Genomic DNA, 17082 nt, shown 5'->3' on the forward strand with positions numbered 1-17082 from the left:
AGTATATTTTAGAATGACCCATTCTGAAAATGATGAATAGGGATGGGACAGGGGGCCCTAAAGACAACTGTAATTGTCCAGGTGAGATAGGGAGTAGATAAACTATTCTGGGGACCTCAGGGAAGAAAGAGAAAAGGCTTGGTGACCAGAAGCTTTGACTCACAGTTTTGTGCCATGGGCAACTGTATGGATGGTGGTACTTTTAGTGAAAAGTAGTAAGTTTGGAGAGAAAGATGAAATCGTGAGGTTAGAATGCAGAACAGAATCTACCCAAAGGTTAAAGTCAAAGCATAACTAAATGCAACAAACCAGTAATAGTTGTTTAAACATATAATACTCCTGAGGCTAGGCCAACTCTGTCTGAAGATGATGGGCTGAGGAATCAGAGTTAATTTAGGATTCAGGAATTAAGACCTCTTTTTAGAAAGATCCAAGACACTGGAAACCGGCTTTATTTATTTATTTGTACCCTTATCCTATGCTGTCTCTAGAAAACACAGAGACAGGCCCAAAAGTATCCCAAGGGAGTTCATTGAAAACTACTTTAATATAAATTCTAAAATCCTAGTTTGTGTAACACTGGGCAAGTCACTTAACTTTTCTAGGCCTCAGTTTCCTCATCTATAAAACCTGGATAACGATCCTTGTCCTGCTCCCTTTGTAGAGTTTTGTGGCAGTCAGATAAGTTAATGCATATAAAAGCAACTTATAAACTGTAAATTGCTATACATGTGTAATTTATTACACAGTTTGGATAATGATAGTCTAAGTCTAGCTCTTGGGCCTTTGAAACTGGAAATGAAACTGAACAGAATATTGATAGTTTAGTTCTTCCAGTCTTCTTGATATGTGGATAGAAACTATTGGCCTGTGGCCTTATTATATCCCAGGACATTACTGTTACTTGAGAAACCATATAGTCACTCCTCAAATAAGACTCTTCTTTCATCATTTGTCCAACATCCTCCCTTTCAATGCCATCTGGGGTTCAACTTCAGCTCTGAGATCTTGATCTGTGCCAAACTGGAGTAAATTAGACCTTTCCCAAATTTCATGGATAGACTGAGGGGGAGACCATTGGCATATTGTTTATCTCCACCAAAGGAGAATTTTATTTACATGATACTGATTTCTCTCTCTCTCATTTCTCCTTCTCTTGGTCTTTATCACCACTCACAGAGCTCTGAGTCAGCATCCAACAGTAAATGATGACCTGCCAAATCGTATAATTTCTGGCTTGGTGAAAGTGAAAGGAAATGTGACGGAATTCACAGAGACAGCTGCCATATTTGAGGATGGCTCCCGGGAGGATGACATTGATGCTGTTATCTTTGCCACAGGCTATAGCTTTGCCTTTCCTTTTCTTGAAGATTCTGTCAAAGTGGTCAAAAACAAGATATCCCTGTATAAAAAGGTCTTCCCTCCTAACCTGGAAAGGCCAACTCTTGCAATCATAGGCTTGATTCAGCCCTTGGGAGCCATTATGCCCATTTCAGAGCTCCAAGGACGCTGGGCCACTCAAGTATTTAAAGGTAAGTGACCATGCAAATTGACTACTTCATTACTTGATGGTAAGTTTAATTCTGTTTGTGTACTTGCTTTTAAATATATGGCTGGAGACTGTATGATTATAACAGTGCTTAGCACAAAGTTAGTACTGGTAAATTTACTTTCGAATAAATTGAAAGTAGTAATTTATAACCATGGACATACACCAGAATCACTTGGGAAATTTTTCCAAGCTAGGCATGCTTTGACCCCATTCCTTTAAGTCTGGGTTGGGACAGGCTTAAGATCATTAAGAAAAATATTCCCCAGTGATTCCAAAGTACATTCCGGATTAGAATTCACTCATCTAGGTTTTAGACAACTGCCATATATTTTGAAGTAAAAGAAATTTGTCTTCTTTCATTATAAAGTCAAATATAGAAATAGTATAACTTGATTTCAGCCAAAAATTAAGAACACCTGGTTGGAGACTAGTTCATAATGTAGAATATTCAATCTCTTAAATCCTTACTTTTTCCCCATATCTCCCCTCTTTCAGTTTTGGCTAGGAGTACATGAAGAAAACACTGGGGGGGCCTGGGATAGTAGTCTCAATATGAGTCAACAGAATGACATGGCTTCTCAAAAGCATAATCAAATATAGCATCATTAAAAAATTATAATGTCCTAGAATATTACAATTGTTCTTCTCTAAACTGGTCAGACTATACCCAAAGACATATTTTTAAAATGAAGCTGGAGTGAATTAAATAAGGATAGAGATAATAATGGTTTAAGGGATTTGAAAACATGTCATCTGGAGCACAACTGAAGGAGCTGGAAACGGTTAGCCTGCAGAAGACAAGATTCACGGGATGGCCCATGGAAGAAAGATTAGATTTACTCAGTATAGCTTCAAATGGTCAAACCAGAACCGAGGAGTGAAATCTTGAAGGTTGCACGATATCAGGTTAACATTAAGAAAAAACCCAAAAAGTTTTTTCCTATCAGCCAGTGCCATTTCAAGATGGAATGGGCTGCCTCTGAAACTGTGAGGAATCCAAGCAGAATAGGAAAAGGATGCCAAGTGACTGAATGGCCATTTGGCCAGGGATGTATGGAGTAGATGCGAGCCTCAGAATAGAGAGAAACCAGATAACTTTTAAGATTCCTTCTAAAGAAGAAATTCATTGATTCTATCATTGTTATAATAAAATTTGCTATCCTTACTAATATTTCATTAGAACTATTCAGAGTTCCTGTTGGAAGTACAGCTCTCTCTTCTCTAGCAAAAATCTTGATAATAGCAGAGAAGAAAAGAAGCAACGGTATTAGAGTTGATAGATCAAAAACCTTTCCAAATTTCCCCAAATTTCTATCATTTCTCAATTCCTTCCAGTCCTATCCAGTAAATGATGTACTACTTGAGAGCATTAGACAAGCAATATAATGCAAACAACCCATCAGGTTGGATTACTTCTGGTCATAGTAAATGGATCTTTTAATTGGGTCAATTAAGTAAGGGGAGAAAGGTTCATTAAAACAGGCCGCAGCATCTTAATATACTTTAAGTGACTGAGATTCTTTTCCGGGACCAAGTGAACTGTTGAAAGGAATAGGGAAAATGAGTATTTACAAGAGGCCACATTGTGGCTGTGGGATTAGGGGATTTTAGGGAAAATATGCAAAAAGCCCAGTTTTCTGTGCTAGCAGAAGCCTAGTACCAATTTCTCCAGCTTTCTTCTAACAATTGCAAGGAAGAAATCTTCAGAAGAATCCCTATAACCTTATGAAACTTCCAACAGGAACCCTGAGCTTATTCCATCCATGGCTCACCTGTCCACCTACCAAATCCTTGCCTTCTCTTCCCTCCATTCTACCTTTACTGTGACAGTTTTAAACCCTTATGACCAGCTGGTTTCTCCCATTCTTTCATGTCTGTCCAACAAAGCCTGTCCCCTTCCCTAGCCTGTCCCTCCCCTACTAAGCCTCATTTCCTTTTTCCTCTGTTCTATGTATTCACTGTTCTCTTGTCAAGAAAATATTCTACCCTTTTGTAGAACACTGAACTCACTTCTTGCCTTGACTGAAACCTAGCTTCTTTTTCCTATGCTTCTTTGGCAGCCCTCGCAAGTGTTCTACTTTCATTTGGCAACTTTCTTTCTCCCATATTAAGTCATGCCGATCCTCTGCATCACAGGAAAGCATGTCGTAGCACACCATCCCCAATGTTGTTACTTCACAAATTGGGCACAAACTGAAATTTCAGGCCCATCTTTCACTAATCTTTCCCATACATCCTACAGTCTTCTAGATGCACTGGAAAATGTAAGCAGCAAACACGGTAGGTGCCCGAGTCCTGTGCCTTTGCTTCTGTTGTCCTTTCTTCTTGGTGTACCCTCCCTTTACCTTATATTTGTATAAAAAAAAGCCTGTGCACATTTCCTCCCTCCCTTAGTAGTATAATATATTGAAAACTCTAGGAATCATGTTAATTTGCCTTTGTATTCCAAGCCTAGACCAGTGCCTAGCACGTAGGAGGTATCTAATCCATGTCTGTTCAAATGAACACCAGTTTAGCCTTGACATAAACGAAGTTCTAATTGCTGAAGTAGAAACTTCTCATCTGAGGATCTCAGCTTACGAACTGCCTCATTTCCAGTCATGTTAAATCCTGGCTAGGGGGCCGGGCGCGGTGGCTCACGCCTGTAATCCTAGCACTCTGGGAGGCCGAGGCGGGTGGATTGCTCAAGGTCAGGAGTTCGAGACCAGCCTGAGCGAGACCCCGTCTCTACTAAAAATAGAAAGACATTATATGGACAACTAAAAATCTATATAGAAAAAATTAGCCGGGCATAGTGGCGCATGCCTGTAGTCCCAGCTACTCGGGAGGCTGAGGCAGTAGGATCGCTTAAGCCGAGGAGTCTGAGGTTGCTGTGAGCTAAGCTGACGCCACGGCACTCACTCTAGCCTGGGCAACAAAGTGAGACTCTGTCTCAACAAAAAAAAAAAAAAATCCTGGCTAGATTGGAAGAGCAGAGTGGCAGCCATATCTCTTTTCACCTTTACACTGAAACATGCAGGGGTGAGTGTGGATTACACGAAGACAACCTGCCTTAGGCCAAAGCAGTAGACCAAAAGCACTGCTCCCACAGAACTGTAATTCAGGCTCTCTTCCTTCCCACCTTGTCTTGGGCCCCTTGAAAAATCTCTGAATTTCAGTTCCTCACTGGTCTTCACAACATTGTTCGGCTAACATTTACTGACTTCTTACTATGGACCAGGCCCCTCTGCTAGGTGCTAGAGATGCATGCATGACCAAACAGAAAAGCCCTATCTTTATGGAACTGAGAGTCAAGCAAGGAAGACAGACAAGTAAATAGACATTTAATGTGATCATTTACTCAGCAGATATTGTCATATCTTACTTACACAGGGGCTCCAGTAGCAAGGCAGAGGAGCTGCCATGGGAGCAATGGGCAATAAGTACCCAGTTCTCTCTACAACTACATAAGATTTTACTAAAAAGACAAGGAAATCCCAATCGTAGAAAGGAAAAAAATCACTAATATTATATTTATGCAAAGTTAGAGAAAAATGACAGAACGAATAGAGTTCTGGGAACTGCAAGTAGTTCAGAATGCTTGAAAATAAAGTGTTACAGGAATGAAGGAAAATGAAACTGGAGACATTCAGAGAGGCAATATTAAGAAAATCCCTGGGTGCCATGAAAGAAGTCTGTATTTATTGTATGCGATAGAGAACCACTGAAGGATTTTAACTGGGAGAAGAGTTAAATCAGATTTGCAATTTAGAAGATGTATTAGAGGGGAGTGGAATGGGAAGGAGGTCAGTTAAGAGCCTGTGGTAAAAGTCCAAGTACGATATCACGACAGCTTTAACACATCAACTGCCACACTAGAAAAAAAAGTTTTTTCCCTGGGGTGATGGTGTTTTATTAAAACAAAATGATCCTTTCTAATTTGTTATTTTTATTGTTTTCTGTGCGTGAGTTATGTGCAATGTAATCCACATTTTTAGAATTAAATTGCCAATATTAACAATAAGAACATCAGCAAGTAAGATTTACATGAAGCAACTGCAGGGTTTTACTCCACAAGGGCCCGGGCTCAAAACTAGAGTGAGTTAAATACAATTTACATGGCAGTTAATGTGTTAAACCAAGGTAACAACAATCTAAAGGAATAGGAGGCAAATCTAAATGAAACTCCACAAGGATTTGGTGACAGAATGCATGTTGGGGATGAGACAGAGAAAAGAATGTGCTCAGGTGCTCCAGACATTAATTTAAATTGGGAATATATGCAAGATATGAAGGAAGGAGATGAGAAATATGGTAAAAAAAAAAAAGTGTCTAAACAAGCAAACACTGCAAGAACAGAATTTATGGATTAAGAGAGAACTGTACCACAGGATATTACATCACTCTCTTTCTCTCTCTCTCCCTCTCCCCTCCTCACCCCATCTGTAGGGTGTTGTTGTTTTCTTTTTGTAAATGAATTGGCTGCCTCTTATAGCCAAGAAATAGACGTCCTCCACCATAATGTTCCTAGCCAATAGAAGCAAAACTTATGGTTGTGCTATGAGAAGTAATTTGGAAGTCAACTCTCAAAATGTGTTTCTTGAGCATCCAGGAGACCTGTGATTAATCTCAAATGAAGCGTTTCAGTGTTTCCTCATTGATTAATGAAGATGAGTAATAATTCTCATGGCTAAAATGAGAAAACATATGGAAGAACACAGAAGGCTATTTCAGAGTATTGGATTTTCTGAGTCCCATATTCTAGGAGGGACACTCCAGGATATTTACTAGAGTGTGCTGTGCCCAGAGAAGGGCAACCACAATGGCAGAGAATGTGAAACCTGTTCTATGGGTAATTTGTGCCATTTAGCCTGATAATGAGAAGAATGAAGGAGTTATGATAGTTGTGTTCCAAAGTTTCAAAGGCCGTGTTAAGATTAAACTCTGTGGCTCCAGAAGGCAGAGCTAGGTCCAGTGGTGCAAGTTGCATAGAGGCAGATTTGGGGGTCAATAAAAAGAAGAATGTCCCAGCAACTAGAGCAGCCAAATGATTATATCACCTCCTCAGAAGGTAATGCATCCCCAACACCAGAGATGCTTAAGGAGGGATGAGATAACCTTTTGGTCAGAGTGTTTGTAGAGAGAAGGCTTGTATTAGGTGGGATATATTCCCTTCCTGAAATTCTATATTGCAGAATTTTATGGAGTGGATTAGATGTGGCTAAAATTTTCTACATGGCAGAGTGCCTAGATGTCTGGGCACAAAACTGCTTAGAGTTGTTTATATTGACTTCAATACTACTACCTTTGTCTAGCCCTGTCCTTGGTGTAAAATTCTTCCTACTGGAACTGTTTGTGCATCAGTGAGCTTAAATTTGTCTGTCAAGATTGGGTATCGTGAGTTACCCTTGGCTTTACGCCCTACTCTTTCCAAATAAAACAGTTTAGAGGTAAGGCTTATCTTCCATAGGACTTTAGGCATAAAACATAATTGAGAGTTTATTTTTACTTCCTTCTCTCTCTGTGGTATAAAGCCACTTTGTTATCAAGAGCAAAGTGCAGGTGTGTTTCCCCACTCCCCAGCCCTTTCACTTTGTACCTCATTTTCCATATACTTTTAAGGTCAGCTATCATTTTCTCATGTCCCTCTTCCATTTTCCAATTGAAAGACTATGTTAGGAGGAGGCAGGTATTGGTTGAAAGGCAGAGTAAGAGAAATATCTTCCAAAGACAAAGCGGAACAGAATAAGCTACAAATGTTACTACTATTATGTTGTTGTGGTGATAGGATAAGGTGATCAAGTGAATTGTAACCCACTTGAGTACGGAAAACCATCCTGTATTTCTTTGAATTCTCCATAGCATAATCATTGTTAATAGGACTACTGTTCCTACCGAGGTAATTTTACACTTAAAATTTTGATTTTTCTCTTTAGGGTTAAAGACATTGCCCTCACAAAGTGAAATGATGGCAGAAATATCTAAAGCTCAAGAGAAAATTGAAAAAAGGTAAAAAATTCTCTCAGGAAGATAGACATATAGCTACTTTTTCTACCCATTTCTTAATAAGAGCAATATTGTACTACCCTTACCTTCCTCATATTGGTTTCAGGATTTAGATTATATTTTGGGAAAAAGGGGATAATGGTTTGTAACAGTAGAATGGAAAAATAGCACCAGTAGTTTCAATATGAATGGGAAAGGAGAGAAAAGCTTTAAAAAAGTGTTTAAAATCCTATGTTTAGGCCCTACAAGGAAAGTTGAGTAGGAAAAGCACATGGCAGGCATATTATTTTTATGAGGATTACTGTAGTGCTAGCAGAGCTTCCAGAGGAAGGAAGAGTAACAGTGAATTAAGGAGAGGTAGAGATGGTCAAGTTACAAATCTATAGGTAGATTTATAATCTGCAGTGGTCACTTTGCTGGCTGTCATCATGTGACAGCAAACTCAGGTCACAGGAGCTCATGGTGTACGTAGTACACATGATTTGGGAAGATGGTAACATCAGCCAGCTGCTTAGTGCTTTGGTGAAAACAGTAATTTAGCAGTCTGAATTTCAGAACTTGAGCTCAATCACTGGGTGTTTTTTATTTGGACAAAGTTGAAGTTGATGTTAAGTTCCTAAATTTCTATGGAAAAGTTAGAGGTACAATCATTCCAGACCTAAAGAAGTAGTTTTCTTCAATTGATTATACTAGCATAATTCTCCCCTATCTGGGAAGAGGAGAAAGTAAGTTTTTATTTAACCCCATGACCCTTTACAGGTATTCTCCTATTTTCCTACTTCCTGTCACTGCCAAACTTCTGCAGTAAATTTTCTACATTCTGTGCTTGAAATTCTCACCCTTTCGTGCATTGTAACTTCCATCGTTACTCCTGAAACTGCTCTCTTGAAGGTCATCCGTGACCAACTTCATTTTCCTTCCTCTACTTTTCTTCCACTATTGAGTTTGGCGCTTTTAAACATTTCTTCCTTCTTGTAGTGCTTTCTTTTCTTTTCTGGCACTAAACCATCTTATTTCAACTTTCCTTCTCTCTTTCCTTTGACTCATTTTTGCCTAACCACCTTCTGACTGTGAGTGGTCCCCGAGGATATAATTTAACCTTTATTGAGGGCAGACTATGTGTACACATTAAGTGTTTTATATGCATGAGCTTACTCAATCCTCATAATAGCCCTAAAGGCAGGAACTAGTGAATCTCTTTTGTGAAACCTTCATGAGTACTATAGCTCTTGACCTACTGCTATAGAATAAATAAATGCATGCCTACAATCCCTTGAGCCAATGTAACCTCCATAAGGGAAAGCTCTCAAATTCTTCCTGTCTTATCTTCTCTTTTAAATCTGGTCCCCTTTCAACAAATTTCACTTAACATCTATCAGCTCGCCTGGAATTCCACCTCACCAGTTCTACCTCAAATTTATTTTCTATCAGTTTTTCCTGTCCTTGTTCTTGGATTCCTCAATCTCAATCAGCCTGATTTGGTTTTTTTCTTATTTCCTTTCTGTCCTACTGTTCTTTATTTTCATTACAGAAAGTAAAAATCCCACTCCTTCCACACATATATCACTGTTAACCACATTTCCCCTATAAAAAGTCCTTTTGACTATTCAAAGCTGAACTTGGTATCATCATTCCATCTGGCTCCATTTGGAGGGTCACTTCCTCTTGTGGGATAAGTCATCCTCCCTCATCCTTTCAGGATTCCAAATTAACATTGGCCCTGGGAAGTCCTGTTCTCTGGACTCTTCTACAATGCCCTCAGAAAATAATTGAGGATCCCAAATAATTGGGAATTTTTGTGGTAGGTTCTCCCTTGCTCACAATATCAGAGTCTTTTGTATCTGGATCTGCTATAACTACTCCTCATCTTATCTATATCTTCCACATCCTTTAAGAACCTAACTATGATAGCTCTCTTTTTACTATCCCCTCTCTACATTTCTATTAGCAGTCTAAAACCACATCATTTACTAAGGATCTTATGTTCTTCTCTGTTTCATGTATATCTGTTTCATCTCCTTTAGTATATTAAAAGATCCTTAAGGACAGTGACAAATATCTTTCTTTTCTATTTTCCACAGCTCCTAGCCCAATATTGAGCCAATAGCAGGCATTCAGAAAGCATTGATTGATTGATTGAATTGTTGATATGCCATGGCTTCTGTCTTCTCTATTTCAGGTATGTGGAGAGCCAACGCCACACCATTCAGGGAGATTATATAGATACCATGGAAGAGCTTGCTGATTTGGTGGGGGTCAGGCCCAACTTGCTATCTCTGGCCTTCACTGACCCCAAGTTGGCATTATACTTATTACGGGGACCCTGTACTCCAATCCAGTATCGTCTACAGGGCCCTGGAAAGTGGGAGGGGGCTCGAAAAGCTGTCCTCACTACAGATGATCGTATCAGGAAGCCTATGATGACAAGAATAGTTGAAAGGAGTAATTCCACCACCTTAACAATGACAATGGGCAAGTTTATGCTGGCTGCTATTTTCTTTGCTATAATCATGGCTTATTTTTAGCTGTCACATTCTCATTGCCCCATTTCTCACTGGGAAGCTTGATCTAGAGATGCCTTCAGAACCTAACAAATTGTATGACTCTCACCTTCATACTGTCTAGAAATCTATTTTTATGTCTCTTTTAAAAGCATTTATCCTCTTTCCTATGTTTCCTACAGTGAAATCCCAGTTTTTCATTTATATTGATTCATCTCCCTCTCATGATTCATAGCTTTTTCCTTCCAATAATCCCTAGACTGTGAGCTCAGGTAGTGTTTTAGTCATCTTTGTATGTCCTTAGCAGAGTTCTTGACATGTGATGGGTGCTTAATAAATGTTTTTGTTTATCAAATACTATAGTGGGGAGTGTAAATCAGCCTCTGTATAAGAAATGGCTTATTCCATGTAACTCGTTTTCTGATGGGATTTAGTTTTCTATTAAAAGCTCAATTTTTGTTTGTTTTTAATATGATAACTAAATGTACGTTTCCTGAGAGATAAGAAAATAATGGTCTTATAATAGTTGTACGTATCTAAGATAAGACATATAGATACTTCACACATTTTGTTTCACTTGCTATTCACTAGTATACCTGATACCTGGCCATTTTTACTCCTTTTCCCTAAGCAACATGTTTTTATTCTCTCAATAAAGAAACTACCTTCAACTTTCCAGGCTCATAGTTCATTTTAATAATCCAGCATCTGCCAATAGATTCAACTTGGTTGAGAAGTTTGGGATTTTTAAATTAGCTGTCTTATCTTTTTTCTATCTCTTAGTTCCCATAATAGGATCCAACAGGACTTTATCTTAGGAAATACACTGACTGCTGTACTGTAGTCTACAAATGTGATTTGATTCATCTGCCTCTACTCTAGCTTTCTCCCCTTCCCCACTCCCTTACATGGAGTCTAAGTAATAAGTATTCGAAAAGATCACTTGTGTGCTAAATTAGAAATGATATTAACTAAATGTAGGGGCATTCTGCTTATACCAGTTTTTCTTATGTCAGACAGCGTAGTTCTGAAAAACAGAGCAACTGAAATGGAAAGCAGGGGCTTAGGTTTACATCCCAGTGCTGCTGCCGATTCTGTTTTCTCTTCTGTAGAAGTTTTTGCTATTTTTGTTTCATGGAGAAATTAACTAAGTGTCAGCAGTCAGGCATACTGAACTCCACGAAGAAAGGTATGAAAGTACCTGGTGTAGGTTCATAAGTAGCTATTGTACAATATGTTTGTAAATTTCTGGATTGCTGCCTATTACTTAACAATAGCATAATTTTGAACAGCTGAAAGAACACTAGAAATTATTATCTTTCCTAATACAAATACACATAAGAGAACCAGAAATATGAGAACTACAACTTCTTCCTAATCACATAACTATTTGGACAATTGCCTGCCATTTTGCCTATTTACCTGTGGAATGTCGTTTGAGAATTAGAGAATTGAGAATTGGTATTGCTTCTGAGGTCTTTTTCCTTCCTCAATCCTTGTGACACTGGGAATTTATCATTTATTAAAATAAACCTGATTTTTTTTTTTTTTTTTTTTTTTTTTGAGACAGAGTCTCACTCTGTTGCCCAGGCTAGAGTGAGTGCCGTGGCGTCAGCCTAGCTCACAGCAACCTCAAACTCCTGGGCTTAAGCGATCCTCCTGTCTCAGCCTCCCGAGTAGCTGGGACTACAGGCATGCACCACCATGCCCAGCTAATTTTTTCTATATATATTTTTAGCTGTCCATATAATTTCTTTCTATTTTTAGTAGAGATGGGGTCTCGCTCTTGCTCAGGCTGGTCTCGAACTCCTGAGCTCAAACGATCCGCCCACCTCGGCCTCCCAGAGTGCTAGGATTACAGGCGTGAGCCACCGCGCCCGGCCAAACCTGATATTTTTTTAATCTGCAGATTACTCTTTAAAAGTAAATTGAAGGTCTCTTGCTTCTTTTTAATTTCCTTCTTTAAACATAGAAAATTGCCTCTCTTTCAGTATGTAAATTTGTTGAATTAACAGTCCTTTGATAATATAATTCCTAGTTATCAATCTTAGTTTCCTCTTTAAATAAAAAGTGTTTAATTCTAAATTCATTAACACCTTCATTCTATTTATAATATGTAAGGTTACCAAAAAATCATTGGTTAATTTCTAAACCAAACTAAAAGATGTGATTAGAAAATTGAACTCAAAACAACTCAAGATACAAAGCCCTCATTACTGATGAAAGTCTACTAATATCATTGGTTTACCATATCTCGCTCTTATAATTATATTAAAAGGTTATAGCATCTTCCAAATTATATTGAATGTGATTACAAAAAATATATTCTTATAGCGCCAGAGAGTAAGGAAGTGCTCAAAAAGCAAACTGAATGTCGTATGTCAAAGGGACACAGGAGCCATCTCAATCAAAGTGGTCCCAATGGCCAAAGCTGGAATAATTTGAGCAATAAAATAAACAACCTAGTATTGGATTATAACATAAAATATAAAAAATACCATGAGTCTATACTGATATAAATGATTGAATAAATTAATAAATGGGGTGGAACAGACAAATCTATCATGCAGAAGAATTCCAAATATTTTATGTATTCTGCCCTCGAGAAGATGGAGCATAATATCCTACTTCTTAATCATGGGCTATATAGAGTGACTTCCTTCCAAAGAATATCGTAGGGAAAAGGGGAAAAAATCACTTTGCAGTGGAGAAATCCGGTAACACTACCTTACGTAGGTAATCAAGATTAACATCAACAGTGATAAGTCATGTTCACGGTATGCACCCTTGATATGATGTGATGAGAAAGTCACTTTACCTGTGTGATATTCCTCCTAAAGACCATAACCCAGTCTAACCATGAGAAAAACATCAGACAAACCAAAGTTGAAGAATATTCTACAAAATACCTGACTACTCAAAACTGCCAAGGTCATCAAAAACAAGGGAAGTCTGGGAAATTGTCACAGTATGGAGGAGCCTAAGGAGACATGACATCTAAATGTAATAAAGTGTCCTGGATTGGATCCTGGAACAGAAAAAAGAGGAGGGACTTTAGATAAAAATTAAGGGAATATTAATAAAATATGCATCTTGGTTAATAATGTATCAATATTGGTTTATTAGCTGTGACAAATATACCACAGTAACGTAAAATGGTAACAATAAAGGAAATTGAGTGTGGGGTATACAGGGACTCTGAACTATCTTTGCAAGTTTTCTTTTATCTAAACCTATTCTAAAATTAAACATTAATACAAAGAAGAAGAAGAAGAAGAAACACAGGGTGATTTGGGTTCAGGATTTGACCCAGAGCTATAGTTTCAAGGAATTTTCTCAGAGGAGGAAGAATATTAGGTAGTACCAGTCATTTAAATCCCTATTTTTTCCCATGATTATTATACAAATTAAGTTATTCTAATAGAGCATAATGTAACTTAATACAGAAATTTTGTTTCCTTTGCTGAATAAATATAGACTATAGTTGTAGAGGGTGGGAAATGGTGATATAAGGGGAAAAGACACAACTTCTTAAAGTCATTTAATTCTTTCTTGTAGCTGAGTGCATTATGCCAATAGTCCCTACTAGCAAAATTTATGGTATATCAGTGACAGGTACATGCATAAGTAAGGTAAATTTACTTAATACTGGGTCTGTGCCCTGTTACTTCTGTTAATAGTAATATAGTACATAAACATCCTCCAGACTGCCTGCTTGGAATTTCCCAAAGTGCCATGTTTTCCATGCTTCTATACACATTTTTTAAAGGTGAAAAGTTCTTTTAATATCCAGTTTTGGATTCAAGAGATTGTAATAGTTAATTTCCCCTTCAAATTAATGGAAAGAACATTAGTTCAGATCATGCTAAAAATCTAGCATTTTAAAATGTTTTCTACATTCCAGAAGTGAATGTATCCACTCAGGTTTTCTCTGGGCTCTTTCCAGATCCCAAATACTCAAAACAACTTGAGTTAAAGAGGAGAAGGTGTAGAAAGTAAGACATTATAAAGATTGCCCCTGTGGCAGCATAATCCCTGGATGTTGTGGCAATGTTTAAACGAATGGAATTTGCTATCCCCTTGACATGACATATAATTGCTTGCTTCTCAAATTCTTCTTAAAAGAAAAATTTCCATGCTCTACTGGGAAAGAATTTAAGAGCAACTAATAAATGTCCTATATTAAAAAAAAAAAAGGGCAAATGAGAGCACCTTAAGAATTTCAGGCCGGTGGCTCACGCCTGTAATCCTAGCACTCTGGGAGGCCAAGGCGGGTGGATCGCTCAAGGTCAGGAGTTTAAGACCAGCCTGAGCAAGAGCGAGATCCCGTCTCTACTAAAAATAGAAAGAAATTATCTGGCCAACTAAAATATATATAGAAAAAATTAGCTGGTCATGGTGGCGCATGCCTGTAGTCCCAGCTACTCGGGAGGCTGAGGCGGTAGGATCACTTAAGCCCAGGAATTTGAGGTTGCTGTGAGCTAGGCTGATGCCACGGCACTCACTCTAGCCAGGACAACAAAGCGAGACTTTGTCTCAAAAACAAAAAAACAAAAAAAAAAAAAAAAAATTTCACAGGTTTCTCCAATCACAAGACTGAAGACAATGTGACACTGTACTTTTCTGTCAAATGGCAATCTATGGCAAAATGGGAGCCATGAAGGTGAGGGGACATGTTTTAGATTGTAAGATTATACTTAATAGAACGCAGGGAGCAGTTGGTAAATTGAGACCAATGCTGGATTATTAATAGCAGGTCCACCTTTGGGTTATCATTTTTAAGTTTCATCCGTGAGATTGTGATCCTTTGTGAGATGAGATCGAGAGATAGTATAGTCAGAGTTTCTCAGGTGGTAAATCTAATGCCACTCCAAGGAACAGCCATCCCCTTTACTGGAATGGAGCTACACTGTTGTTACTCACCGTGCAGAGCTCAGTGAGGAATACACAGACTTACAGGGGTCAACGGAGGTGAGAGCAAGAGGAATAGCAGGTACCCTGTGTTCCTAATGCCTGGCCTATCCTACCACTTTCCTAGGAATAGGATTCAGTAATGTGTGGGGACATTGTTATAAACATAGGCGAATGAAACAGTGGCTTCCCCATTCAGGTTTATGGTAACCCTGTCCTTTGGGATCTGCCTGCCAGTGGAACCTTTTTTTCTTTTTTTTTTTGAGACAGAGTCTCACTCTGTTGCCCAGGCTAGAGTGCCGTGGCATTAGCCTAGCTCACAGCAACCTCAAACTCCTGGGCTCAAGCAATCCTACTGCCTCAGCCTCCCGAGTAGCTGGGACTACAGGCATGCGCCTCCATGCCCGGCTAATTTTTTCTATATATGTTTTTAGTTGTCCAGCTAATTTCTATTTTTTCAGTAGAGACGGGGTCTCACTCTTGCTCAGGCTGGTCTCGAACTCCTGAGCTCAAACGATCCGCCCACCTCGCCAGTGGAACCTTTTAAGATAGAAGTGGGCCCAAGCTGAGTTCCACATGCTGGGTGAGCCAGATGACTTCTGTGCCCTGGTCACTTTCTTCAGTGAGGAAGATAGGGGTCTGCCAGGTTTTTAAAATCATGCTTCATCCTGAAGCACATGATCATTTCGCCCTCATGTTGTGGAGTAACTTTGATGAAAATGCCCACTTTGTTGGCCTTTGTGAAGGCTATAAAGTCAAGATCATCCTGAAAGTCTTAGGGTTCTGCCAACTCATTGTACTCTGAGGCTAAGTCCTTGCCAGTGAAAACAAGATCCTTGTGAGGCACCACCACCTGAGCAGTGCTCTTGATGCTAGTAGGGTCTCCCTAATCACACCCCAACAGAGTCACATGGGTGAGGGTCTCCACTGGAGAGGACCTGGGTTCTCGTTCCTCTAGCAAAGGTTGGGAATTGACATGATTCTCACTTCTGGAATACAACTGACAGCAACTGGTTGGGTTTTGAATTTGATAGATGTTGGATTAAATTCTGGCTTCTTCAAATTATGTTCACATTTGCAGCAACGCAGGGACCATTTGATCAGAAGATGTTTGTGGCAAGGATAGAGCTGTGAAGCACAGACTGGTTGGAAATCAGGCTGTAAGAGATGCTGCTGAACGGTGTTCACCTCTGTTAAATTTACTGGTCTTGTATAATAGTCTTCAGGTAGAGGTTCCACTTCATCTACAGCCTGAGCAGGCTCAATCTTTATCTCTTTCTGGTCCTCTCCTTCTTTAAGGTAAAGTCTGGCAAGGGTACTGATGGATGTACCAGCTCATGGTTGCTGAAGCCTGGTTCCAAGATCATATTTGTCTGAAAAAGCCAGAGGCATATACTTTCTGCACCATGCCAGTTTCTTACAATCCTGCTCAACTTTCTCTTTCTGAGCAAGCTGCTGGTAATATTCAATCAATTTGTTCATCTGTTGCATGTGAGGTTCCTGCCAACCCCCACTAGAAACAGATTTGTCTGCCATGCCCACATTTCTGGACATCTAGTGACAAAATCCATACGACAGGTAATAGGCTTTCTTCATGGTGGTCTTGACTGGGTCATCTGGAAGCTGTGTCAAGATATTTGTTGCCTGGATGGAGAGAGTGTGCTTGTAGCCAGGACAGTCAAAGCAGTTGGCACATCTATTCTTTTTTAGTTTGGCTTTAGCCGATGGCGTATCTTCTGAGCAATTTGGACAATGAGAGCCCACCTCGTGAGACACACATTCCAGCTGCAACTCACTACAATAGCAGCAGCAGTAGAGCTACGAGAGTGGGGCCCAAACCCTTTCTCCCTGGACTAGATGGAGAACCCTCTCTGACTGCAGGAAGGACGCCATCTTGGAGAGGGAGGACCCATGCTTCTACACACATTTTTGTGCAGTAATCTCCTCTTGAAAAATTCTCCACTTGCCCACCTGGCTAACACCTATATATTATCCTGAAGATGTGGTTCACCTGTTATCTCTTCCAGGAATATCTTCCTGGTCCCCAATATGAAATAGGTGACCTTCCTTTGTGTTCTCATTATACCTAGTATATTCCTCAATTATGTTTGATGAATATCCTCATGACACTAC

General features: G+C 39.3%; 1 protein-coding gene and 1 pseudogene across 3 annotated transcripts in view; one reads left to right on the plus strand and one right to left on the minus strand.

Annotated features, from left to right (window-relative positions):
• FMO5 (flavin containing dimethylaniline monoxygenase 5) overlaps positions 1-13227 on the plus strand; it is a 28615-nt gene extending 15388 nt beyond the window's left edge. The window contains exons 7-9 of one of the 3 annotated variants that reach the window (XM_069480744.1): positions 1180-1532; positions 7468-7540; positions 12891-13227. In XM_069480744.1, the coding sequence (XP_069336845.1) occupies positions 1180-1532; positions 7468-7540; positions 12891-12951 (487 nt within the window). In that variant the 3' untranslated portion in view covers positions 12952-13227. Of the gene's footprint in view, positions 1-1179; positions 1533-7467; positions 7541-9716; positions 10861-12890 lie in introns of those variants that run through there. The other 2 variants (XM_069480743.1, XM_069480745.1) reach the window with 2 other exon arrangements.
• Positions 13228-15492: 2265 nt separating this feature from the next.
• LOC138390378 (dynactin subunit 4 pseudogene) lies at positions 15493-16842 on the minus strand (annotated as a pseudogene).
• Between the last annotated feature and the right edge of the window lie 240 nt (positions 16843-17082).

Source organism: Eulemur rufifrons, chromosome 8 (genome assembly GCF_041146395.1).
Source record: "Eulemur rufifrons isolate Redbay chromosome 8, OSU_ERuf_1, whole genome shotgun sequence".
In the NCBI taxonomy this organism is placed as follows: Eukaryota; Metazoa; Chordata; class Mammalia; order Primates; family Lemuridae; genus Eulemur; species Eulemur rufifrons.